The 12,367-nt window shown below is 45.1% G+C and overlaps 1 protein-coding gene across 17 annotated transcripts in view; it reads right to left on the bottom strand.

Moving 5' to 3' along the window:
* Positions 1–4,530, bottom strand: part of CDK5RAP2 (CDK5 regulatory subunit associated protein 2) — a 191,269-nt gene extending 186,739 nt beyond the window's left edge. For all 17 annotated transcript variants that reach the window (XM_057721670.1, XM_057721678.1, XM_057721675.1 and 14 more), the window contains exon 1: positions 4,313–4,530. In XM_057721670.1, coding sequence (XP_057577653.1) covers positions 4,313–4,371 — 59 coding nt within the window. In that variant the 5' untranslated portion in view covers positions 4,372–4,530. The remainder of the gene's footprint in view (positions 1–4,312) is intronic.
* Between the last annotated feature and the right edge of the window lie 7,837 nt (positions 4,531–12,367).

Here is a 12,367-nt window from a genome sequence, read left to right as displayed (position 1 = left end):
TTTTGTGTTACAGCAGCCCAAGCTAAGGCAGGAAGTAAATGCTAATTGGCACAGGGTTTCTTTTTTGGATGATGAAAATGTTCTAAAATTAAGATTATGGTGACGATTGTACAACTCTGTAAATATACTTAAAAAAAACAACAAACCACTGAATGGTATATTTCAAATGGGTAAACTTTATGGCATATAAATCTGATTTCAGTAAAGCTGTTAAAAAAACACAAGGCACATTTTTAATGCCAAACTGTGTTCCAAGAAGACTACCAGATGACACTGTTGTGCACTTTTTCACACAGTGATTACAAAGCAGCATTTTACAACTAAATATGGGGTCTATATTCAGGAGTAAAAGAAAAGGTATTTATCTTTTTAAACAGAGACTGAACAAAATTGATTCATTCAACAAATATCTGTTGAGCCTCTACCATGCACCAGACGTGGTTCTAGGTCTAAACATACAGTGGGGAAGAAGCCAGACATGCTCCCTGCCCCCACTCAGCTAACACTGGCAACGGGGAGCATCTCCTCAAACCTCACACTACATTCCAAGCTCAGCCTTGGATCACGCTTTCAAGCCTTCACCAGAAATTTCATTCCGCCATTCTCTTCCCCAACCTCCTCCTACAAAATCCACGAAGCCATTCTTTGCCTGAGAAAGTACAAACTGTATACAAAATTGTAAGAAACATGTCTTTTTGGTCTGCCCCTAACCAGGCAGGAAGCACTTAACTGCCATGTGTTTGAGGGACCCCCCAGATGAACAAGCCTGGGCCAGGGCTCAGGAAGCTCACAGGGAGAGGCAGAATCCTGGGCATAAAAATAAAGGGGTGAACCCAGGGGTGTGGGCACTGAGGATTTTGTCCAGGAAACAGTACATGGTATGAGTAAAACAGAAACAGCTAACATTTAATGTACTCCCCAGTTGGTGCTAGGCCTCTAATAATAAAACCTTGCTTCATCCACACTGTCACCCAATAAACCTTCAGATAATATCACTGAAGAGAAACTGAGGATTAGGAGGGATAAGTGAACTACTCAAGCAGCACACCTGGTGACTGGCTGAAGCAGGATTCAGACGCAGGCACCCTGCATGCGAAGCCCAGTTTCTTTCAACACCATCAGGCAGGACCTAATGAAGAGCCGTAGGTCGGGTGAGGTCCAGGGGCTGGGGGCTGGGCCTAAACCTCACAGGGCCGGAGCTCCTGGGGCACTCACAGGTGATCAGGTTTGGAGAGAATGACACACACCGACCTAATTCAACAGTAGTGCAAGGGCAAACTGGACTCCAATTTAGTCTCTAAAACTGGGGCTTGGAAATCACCAAGCAGAAGAGAACTCATATTGGTATAAAAAGAGATTTTATTTCAGGAACTTTTCTCTTCCACTGTGACCCCCTGATGGAAAAGCTGACTCTCCCAGGACGTTTCTTCCACTCTTTGAGGGCCAGTTCAAGCACTAGCAGCTCCATAAAATCTCCCAGAACCCTCTCAGAATTGGTTCACAGAACTAGCTGGAAGGTAGGACAGAGTACTGAGAGCCAGGCTTTGGAGTCTGTAGGCCTGGATTTAAAGCCCGGCTCAATCATGTACTTTTTGTGGGATCTCAGAGTGTTCACTTCACCTCTCTGAACCTCAGTGGCCTCACGTAAAAGAGGGATAAAACTGTCACCTCACTAGGTCATTGTTTATTCAGTGATTTAACACATAGTTACTGATACCAGGTTAGGAAGTCGGGTTACAAAGATGATCAAAATGCAGTCCCTGCTCTCTCACAGGTCAGAGTCTAATCTGGGAGACAGACAAGCCGTACCTGCAGTGGCCAATACAGGAGCCACTAGCCACATGGACTTACTGAGCACCTGAAACGTGGTTCATCCAAATTGAGAAGTGCTGTAAGTGTAAAGCACATACCGGACTTCAGAGACTTAGTAAGATCAAAAAGAAGGTAAGATATCTCACTAATAATTGTTTGTTTACGAGTTAGATGATAATATATGGAAATACTGGGTTAAATAAAACATATTAACATTTCACCAGTCTCTTTTTACTTTTTTTTAATGTGGTTATTAGAAAGTTTAAAATTACATACGTGGCTCAAATTATATACTGATTGGACAGTACTAGTCAGTAAAATTCAGTGAAGTCATGGGACGTCCCTGGCAGGCCAGTGGTTAAGACTCTGAGCTTCCACCACAGGGGTTGCGGGTTCAACCTCTGGTCTAAGGGAACTAAGATCCTGCATGTCACGCAGCGTGGCCAAAAACAAACAAACACACAAACAAAATTCAGTGAAGTCAATAAGGGCTGTGAACAGGTCAGTGATGAGGGGACTAGAGGAGAACAGAGGGCCCAGGAGGGGAGGCGGGATGTCAGTGAAGGCTTCCTGGCGGTGCCACCTAAACGGAGATCTGAAAAATAAGAAGGCAAAGGGGAAGAGGGAGGGCACTCCAGGCCGCAGGAACAGCGGGCACACAGGCATGGCAGTAAGAAAGAACAAGGCAGATCATTCATAACAGTTTGGCAGCCGGCACGGTGACAGGCTTGGAGCAGAGACAGGGAAGGGAGAGGGAGGACAGGAGGCTAGTGAGGTAGGCAGGGCCACAGTATGAAGGAGCTGGGAAGCCACATTAATGAACTTCATCTTGAGGGCGAAGAGGAGCCAGGGAGGGTCTGAACCAGGTGAGTAAGAGACCAGTTACCAGGAATGTAGGCGGCACCAGGGTGACCAGCAAAGGCAGGGAGAGGAGGGAAAGGAGAATATCTGATGCTCTGTTGAGTGGCTACTCTGGCTCAGACATTGGGCTAAACCTTTTAGACTCACCCATGTTACAGATAATGAAGACTGAGGCTCACAGAGGGTGACCTGCCCATGGTCACAGGATTGTTAAGTGGTAGAAATGGGATTGAAACCCAGCTAGGTCTAGGTCCCAAAACCAAAGTGCTTGGCCAACTGGTGCTGAGATGTGAAAAACTGAGAGAAAAATGGACTTTACGTTAATAGCAATGAAAAGCATTAAACGTATAAAGCAGCACACCGTGATGGTCAGATTTATATTTTAAAAAGAGCTTTCAAGCTATAGTATAAAAGGCTATCAGAGGTGTGAAGGAAACCAGGACAATGCAGGTGAGAGGTCATACCACAATATACTGGGGCAGCGGCAGAAAGATGAAGAGAAAGGGACATGACGAACTACCTTAGGATCCAATTAGCAGGAGCTGCAAAGGGCCTTGCTCTGTGCCTGATAAACAGCAGCTTCTCGATAAACATAGTAACCATTTGTCCAAGGCTTGTCCAGGATAGGACCTGTTTATGCCTGCTGCTCAGGCATAACCACTGTGCCCATTTTACTCTTAAAAGCGTCCAGATGTGCACCACAAATAACGTCACCCTTTCAGTTTAGGATCTGCCAACTAAAAGCAGCAGCCTGTCCCTAGCAGAGCTGGATAAACACCACAGCTTCTCAGTTAGGGATCTCCTGTGAGGCCTCCTACCCTCTCCCCAACCAGGAGCCCAGGACAACCAAAGGGCCCCAACCCTGAAGCAGTGCAGGGCTTTGTCAGGCCTTCCTACCAGGAGAGACCCCTGCCCCACCAGCAATGGGGACTCCAACTGCCTCTTGGGACAGGTTCCATTGGGAGACCACTCTCAGCCGTCATTCCCCAATCTGTATTACTGTTGATGAAGCACAACACCAAATCATTTTTTAAGCACTGACTATGTGCCAGGCACGACACCTGCCAAGCAAAATTTTAACCCTCACCCCAACTCTGTCGGGTGGATATGACTACCAGCCCCATTTTACATATGGAGAAGTAGATTCAGCCATTTTATTAAGGTCATACAACGAGTTAAAGTGCTGGATTTGAATCCAGTTCTGTTCAACTCCAGCCAAGGTTCTTAACCACTGCACTCCATGGCCCGAATCTTGGTAGCCACTCTGTGACCCCATAAGCAAAATCTGTGCAGACCAACTACACTCCCCATAATGAAAGCAAATCCCCAAACCAGAGTGAACCATGAAGTACCCTCATCTCCCGCTCTTTCAGAGAACCCCTTACCTGGCCCTCACCTCCTCTTCAAAGTGTGTCCCGAAACGAGAGGCGTGGTGCAGGTCGGGACCCCCAACCACCTACACTCAGTATCAGTGGGCGGGTCCCCACAGAGATCCCCCCCGAGAAACCCATCCCATACACCGCCCCTCTCCAGAACCCTGAAACACCCAAAGAGCAAATCTCAAGTCTTGGACGAAGCGAACCCCCATCAGCGGGAACCCCGGCCCGGCTACCGCGAACCCCCCAAGCCCGGGCCGCACCTGCAGCCGCTGCTTGCCCCGGGGAGGGTGACGTCCTCTTCCAACACCGAGTCCATCATGGACACAGAGGAGGTGGTGGCGCTGGTGTCTGGCGGCGGCACCACTGGTTCTCCCCGGCGGTCGCGACCCGCCCGTCTCCCCAGGTCCCCGCCCCCTCCAACCCAGCTCCTGTTCGGACTCCGACGGCGCCGCTGGAATTCAAACCGCAACCGCCGCCATCTTTCCTGGCGCTTCTTCCTACGGAAACGAGGCGGGGTCACCGAGGCCCGGGCAGGGAAGCCGAGCGGCCGGGCCTCGAGGCCCGGGCAGGGAAGCCGAGCGGCCGGGCCTCGAGGCCGGGCAGGGAAGCGCGGGCGGGCGCCATCTTAACTAAGGGCAGAGCATCCGCACTTGGGCCAGCAAGTCTTGAGGAAAGCGAGACGGGCTGCCATTTTTAGTGAGGGCACTCAGGCCGAGGCCAGGTCGGGCGCCATTTTTGTTGAGGGCTGAACCGGCCTCGGGCCGTTAATTTAAGCGGGAGATGGAGATCCAGCACCTCTTGGGATCGCAGAGTTCCCATCCAGGTGTGTACTTTTCTAGAATAATGACTTCGAACCTTAGGGCCTGGACATCCCAAAGGCTTCCGCCTTGAGTTGAAACTCAGATAATGGTGTGCTGCCTCGCTTTAGAAAAATCCTACCTACAGAATCCCAACCCAAACGGTAATTTGCACACTTAGTTTGAAACAAATCAGCTCATCCCTATGAGCCTAGTGGTCAGGGAGACTCCTTCTCCAGTCTCTCACCTGGTGAACCTTTATTACCGTTGGGACTCAAATGCCTCTGAGAGCAGTAAACTGAGGACAAAAAGAGAGGAAAGACTCGCCCAAAGTCATGCACCATAAGTCTTCCAACTGGAGACCGATCTGTGGTTCCTGCCAACTACATCCGAGCTCTCTGGGTAACCCTGGCTGCCTTTCTTAAAGCACATAGCAATCTCCAAACACCTAGATAATTCTGGCAGAGCTTGGCCAGTGAAATCGACCTTCCTCTCTTCGTTTCAGTGTTGCTACCTTCCTCTGCAGACTCTCAGGACAGTTCTGAGTCCTGGAGGAAAATAACGTGAAAAGATGAGTGACTGGGTAGATGTACACGTTCTCCCTCAGCCTCGGCTTCCTCATTGTTTTCAGAAGAGGCCTTCTTTAATCCTGTAATCTACATCAAGCCCTTTCTTGTATTCTTAACAATCTGTATTTTCCCCTTCGTGGCATTTACCACATTTTGCAGTTCTATACTTCTGTGTAGAATTTTTTTTAATGTCTTTCTTTTGCAGTAGACTGTAAGCTCAGTGAGGGCGGAGAGTGTGCTCTGCATTGTTCACAGCTGTAGCCCCAACACCTAGCACTGTGCCTGCCACCCAGCAGGTGTTTAAACATGTTCAGTGAATGATTCAGTGTATCTGGAAAATGGGGCTACTATCTGTCCTACAAGGTTGGATTTTTTTTTTGATTTATTGAGGTATCTTTGATTTACAATGTTGTGTTAGTTTCCGCTGTACAGCAAAGTGATTCAGTTACATATACATACTTACATATTCTTTTTCATATTCTTTTCCATAGGGTTTATTACAGAATATTAAATATAGTTCCCAGTACTATACAGTAGGACCTTGTTTTTTATCCATTCTATTTATAATAGTTTGCATCTTATCCTGAAAGGTTTTTGTGACAATGTAGAGATGACCTAAGATACCTTTAGTAGCTCAATCAATGGTAATCCCACCTCTCTCTCTCTTTCTCTCTCAGACACACACACACAGAGACACACACGCACAGACACACACACGCACACACACCCCTTTAGTGAAGGCTACCAGGCTCATGGTCCTGCACCTGTCCCTCTTCCATCCCCAGATCTTCAACCACCCCCAGAATCAGCAATAAAATAACAGCCTGAAAGAGAGTGGGCAGGAACCAGCTGGCACACTGGGAAGGGGCAATCTCTGAATTCCTGCAACCAACAGCCCAATGCTAAGTTCAACCAATGAGATGAGTGTGTCCAAAAGCAAGGAAGCTGGGGTGTCAGGATTCCTGCCCTGGTTCTGCCATGGACTTTCTGTGATCTTTACCAGACTGCTTCTCTTCTCTGGGCCTCAGTTTCTACAGCTGTAAAATAAGAGGGTTGGACTGGATGGGATGTCTCAGGACATCACAGCTCTGGAGGAGGTTTCTTTGTGTTGATTTCAAAGCTACTAACGCACAACCAGCTCTATTCTGGTGAAAGAGGCTGAGTTACAAATCATCATTTCCCAGATGAAGGAACTAACTTTCCATCCAGCAGATGAAAGCTCTTGAGAAAGGACACGAGGACGAGGATGTGCACATTTTGACATTCCTTACGTGACACTTGTACCGGGTATATCACAGGAATCACCGCATCTAACCCTTACAACCACCCTCAGCATAGGTGCTACTGTTATCCCCATTTCTCTTACAGATGAGAAGACTGAGGCTGAAAGAGGTAAAAATAACATATGGTCTCCCTGCTGGTAAGTGGCAGAGCTGGGATTTGAGCCCAGGTCCCTCTGAACCCCAAAACCCTAATTGTTTCAGGAAGCCCATCTTCTCCATTTGTTTGTTTCTATCCAGTTTAGAATTTAGGATTAGGAGGTGAGGTCTACATTTAGACAACAGTATTTCAGGGGTGTGTTCACCAGACTCTACTCCTTGGGCACCTGCTTCAAGGTGGCCATGAGATATATCTGCACATGGGCAATGTAATTTCAGGACTGGAAATCTGGGAGCCTGGATTCTGACTCTGGAAAGTCCTCCAACATATCCTGGGACCTGGCATCCCTTCCCCTTGTTCCTTCTTGGTTTTCCCGTGTGTAATATAGGACAGACAACGCTGAGCTCACACGGTTACATTAGGTACTTTGGAAACTATAAAGAAGAAAGAACCAGGGAGGAATTCTCCTTATGATTAATCCATTGCCCATTCAGTGAATGGCCGTATTCCTGGCTTGTGTGCTAAACCTTTTAGTGAACCTGGAAACTGAAAATAGAATCAATTGCACAAAAGATGGGCTATTTGGGAAGTTGTTTTTCCTATTTTCATGGTCAGGGACGAAGCCCTTTGCCCTGCCTCTGTCTCACCATGGCCTTTCTGTCTACCAAGCCTGGAGGTGACGTCACTACCACCAGCTGTTTGGGCTATCTGGCGCCATCTCCCTGACGACAGCCACCCAGCCACAAAGCTGGCATTATTATTTCCTTGGGCAAGGTCATATTGAATGGCCCAGAGGAAGTCGCTTGCAGCCAGATGTTTGTCATTAGGGTAGACCCCTCAAGACACAGCAGCTGCCATTACTAACAGCCAGAATCACTTTTTATAGCATCAATACATACACACTGCTACTTTGTACTCTTCCATTTTATCTTTAGAACACAGTGAAGTAGATTGGGATGATTGACCTGCTCTTCAGGTTAGGAAACTAAGACTCAGGGAGGGGAAGAGATTTGCCAAAGGCCACACTTTCTTCCTTCCTTCCTTTCTCTTTCTGCCTCTCTCTCTCTCCCCTCACCTTAGCTTTTCATTTAGAAAAAATTTCAGGCTTAGAAAAAAAGTTGCAAAAAGAGCATAAAGATTTCCTTGTATAGCCTTCACCCAGCTTCCTAAAATACTAACATCTTAGGGTTGACCAAAAATGTTCGTTCGGATATTTCATAACATCGTACCAAACCCCGAACAAACTTTTTGGCCAGCCCAATACATAACCATAGCACAATTGTCAAAAATAAGAAATTAGATTGATATGATACGATTCACTACAGACCTTATTTAAATTTAGTCTATTTTCCCATTAATGCCATTTTTCTGGCTCAGGATCCAACCCAGGACTCGACCTTGCATTTAGCTGTTATGTCTCCTCACTCTCCACCAATCTGTGGCAGTTCCTCTGTCCATGTCTTTCATGATGTTGACACTTCAGAAAAATTCTTGCCAGTTATCTGATAGAATATTCCTATATTTGGGTTCGTGTGGTGTTTCCTCGTGATAAAATTGAGGTTGTGCACTTTTGGCAGGAGTACCACAAAAGTGATAGTGTGCCGTTCTTGGGTACCAGGAGGCAGATGATGCTAATATATCTCATTACTTGGTGCTGTCAACTCTGTGTTCTTGGGTAAGGTGGTATCTGCCAAGTTTCTGCATGGCAAAATTACTATATTTTAAAATTAATAAAAAATCTTGTGGTGATACTTGAAACTATGTAAATATCCTGTTTTTAATCAAATTGTCACCCACTTATTTTAGCGTCCATTGATAATTCTTACCCAAAAAAATTATCACAGTGCTGTTTACCAATTGATGATGTCCTGTTTTCATTATTTTTTCTGTCTTTATTAATTGGAATTCTACTGTAAGGAAGAGCTTTCTCTTCTACCACATTTATTCAGTTGTTTATTTAAATCAGTATGAACTCGTGGATATTTGCTTTATTTTGTGAATTAGAATACATAACTATCGTTATTTCTTTTGTTACACAAATTGTCCTAGATTTGGCCAAGTAACCCTTCCAATATATAGGTGTGCCAAGATTCAAACCCAGGTCTGCCTGGCCCCAAGGTCAGCAGTATTTCTGACATATCACCTGCCTCCTTGCTCACAAGAACTCTTTCCAGCCTGCCCTCACCACCAGCAGTCCTGGACCAGTTCCCAGCTGTTATCCACCCACTTCCTCATAGTGTACTGGGTCGCTAAGCCACTGATGCCTTCTAGGACCAGCGCCTCACCCCAGGCTGTGCACATAGAAGGTGCTTAATGCCAGTTTGCCAAATTAACTCAAGTCCTAACTTTTTCTCAAGATAGGAAGAAGAATGAGAAACGCTCTGTATCAAGAGAACAGCATGTAGATTAATAGGCTAGAGAGGGTAATACACATCAACACCATATGACCTTAGACCTGCCAATTCTACTTTCAGGGCTTCTTATCTGTAAACTTAGTGCATTAAACTAAAACATTGAGGCTCCCTTCAGCTCTGACATTCCATGAATAACTGATACTAGTTACCATGTATTGAGCACTTTCTATGTGCCGGGCACTGTGTTAAAACTTTACATTCAATCCTCACAATAACTGTTTGAAACAGGGACTGATTCTGCTCCAGCTTTGCAGTTGACAAAACTGAAGCTTAGAGAGGAGAGGAGTTCGCCTGGACACACAGCAGCTAAATGGTGGGGCTGGGGGCTGAACCCAAATTTTATTCTAAAGCCCAGGCTCTTAATCAGCATGCCGTTGTGCCTTTCACGGAATTACTGGTATCTCTGCAGTCACCAAGCTGCTTAAAATGCAGATAAGTAATCATAAATCAAAGTGAAACATCTTAAATACTTTGTTAGTATAAGGAAAATAAGATTCTAGGGGCACAGAGAAAAGAGATGAGTCATTCTGAATGAGAGGCTGGGGAAAGTTGTTTCATAAGCAAGATCTATGCTGTGCAGAAGCAGGGTAGAAACCTGTCCATGCAAATAAAATAAAACTGCTATCTGATGTAATGCCATTTACAAAGCCCATGTCACTTTCTTTGATGCTGTCTCATAATTCAGAAGTTTGTTATCCTTTATGAATAAGGAAACTGATTCTCAAGAGACATGAACTGATTTTCCCAAAGTCACACAGTAAGCTAGTGACAGAGGAAGAAACTTGGGCCTCAGTTCTCTAATTCCTAAAAGTTGGTGCTCCTGAATTTTTTTTTTTTTTTTTTTGAAACTTACAGAAGGTATCCCAAATCAAGGTCTCCCTGCCTAAATTAATCATGCTCTGTACCATGGCTAGATCCCCATGCAGCCAAACCCAGAGGCTTGACTGTAAGAGAGTCAAAGACTTCCAGGAAAACTGTCCTGAGGTAGCAAGGAAAGCTTTTAAGCACCCTTCTCATCTGCACATTTGAATATGTAACACAGCAACAGCTGTAGGCAAAGAAGGATAATTGAACTAATCAACTGTCTGGACATTTTGCAGATTAAAGGAATCTTGATGTCTTGATAGTGATTTGCAGGTGGGGGTGGTAAACTTTGCTTCCCCCTTAAATGTGGTGAATTCCTAATAAGAGAACAGGCCAGGAACTAGTAAAGGGAGACCACAAGGGCTGCAGCACCTGTTTCCTCAAAGGGATCAATATAAAGACCCTTTGCCTTTACATACGCCTTCCCCTCTGTGTGGCAAGCCACCAGGTACACTGCACAGGTTGTGCCCTCTTGAGGACACCCAGCCAAGGATGGGCGGAGGCTTGAAATCCAGTCCATGCTCTGCTTGCCAAGCTTCCCAAGCTGAGTCCATTCCACAGTAGGGGCATCTCTTCCTAACTCTCCCAAAGGAACTCTTTGTGCTAGTGGTTCTTAAGAGTCTAGAATACCTTTCCTTCCCCTTCTCTGCCTAATTCCCAGAGTTTCCCCAACCATAGTTTAAGAGAATGTCCTGGGCCACAATCTATATAGCTGCCCCACCTCTGAACTTCCAGAACACCCTGGTCTTATTTATGGCACTTACACAGCTCTATAATTGTCTGTTAATTTGCCTGTCTGCTCTATTAGACTGAGCTCCTTGAGAGCAGGATTTTATTTTAAATCAACTATATCGACATATAATTTATATACAATAAAACACACCCAATTTAAGTATATGTTCTGATGTGTTTTGGCAAATGTATACACCCACGTAATCACTACCACAGCCAAGGTAAGAATAGTGCTCTCCAAAAGAGCTTTTGGGGATGCTGGAAGCATTCTGAATTAGCACTGTCCAACGGAGGGCCCACTAGCCGCGTGTGACTATTGAACTCTGGAAATGTGGTTATGGGAAAGAGGAACTTAAGTCTTTTAATTTTTCTCTTTTTTTAAAAAGTATAGTTGATTTACAATATTGGGTTAATTTCAAGTGTACAAATCGTGGTTTGCTTTTGTTTTGTTTTTTGTGCAGGTTGTATTCCACTGTAGGTTATTACAAGATACTGGGTATAATCCCCCGTGCTATGCAGTGAATCCTTGTTGCTTCTCTCTTTTTTGTAGTTTGAATCTGTTAATCCCATACTCCTAATTTGGCCCTCCCCCCTCCCTCTTCCCTTTGGTAACCATAAATTTGTTTTCTATGTCTGTGAGTCTGTTTCTGTTTTGTATATGGATTCACTTGTATTATTTTTTAGATTCTACATATAAGTGATATCATATAGTATGTGTAAAATTTTTATCTTAAATTTCAATAGCCACATGAGCCTAGTGGCTACTGTATTCGCATGGATATAGCACATTTCCATCACCCCCAAAAGTTCCCTTGTCATCCAGTCCCAGGCAATCTCCCTTCCACTTCAGGAAACTATGATCTACTTTCTGTCATTAAAGATTTGCCTTTTTTGAGTTTCATCTACCTGGAATCATACTGTATGTACACTTTTTGTGCTTGGCTTCTTTTGAAAACAGGGACTTTTAATTCTATGCCTTAAGGCCTATCACAGTGCGTGGCAGATAATAGGTGTTTAATAAAAGTTGGTGAAAGAATGAATTATTAATCTTAATCAGAATTAATGATCTTATCCCACTCTTTTTTCCCCATCTAACAGAATACAAGAATGAAAAAAGGCCCTCACAGAAACCATTTAACTAAATCTCTTGGATGTACCAATGGAAATACTGAGACCAAGATGGGTTCTGTGGCCTGCCCCAGTTCACTCTGTAATTTTATAACGAGCATGGATTACAGCCTACGTGTGCAGACTCCAAGGCCTGTACTCGCCTCACTTCTCAATACCCACTTCCCATCCATTTCCCACAGGCAAACATGGCAACTCTGTGAATCCCCGTGGGACCACAGGGATGCCTGCAAGATGCCATGCTGCCTACTTCCACCTCCTGTGGATGCCATCCTGGCCCCAGACCACCCACCGGAGCACAGAAACAGCAGTGATTCAACTCAGAAAAGTATCTCATTTCATTCCAAACATACCTAAAACCTAGGAGTGACCTTCCTCCAATATTGGGCTGTGGGTTGGTTTTCTGCTCAGAAAATAAACCACCTGGTACC

This window comes from Hippopotamus amphibius, chromosome 2 (genome assembly GCF_030028045.1).
Source record: "Hippopotamus amphibius kiboko isolate mHipAmp2 chromosome 2, mHipAmp2.hap2, whole genome shotgun sequence".
Lineage (NCBI taxonomy): Eukaryota > Metazoa > Chordata > Mammalia > Artiodactyla > Hippopotamidae > Hippopotamus > Hippopotamus amphibius.
Note: the sequence above shows the minus strand (reverse complement) of the source record. Positions and strands in the feature narration are given on the sequence as shown.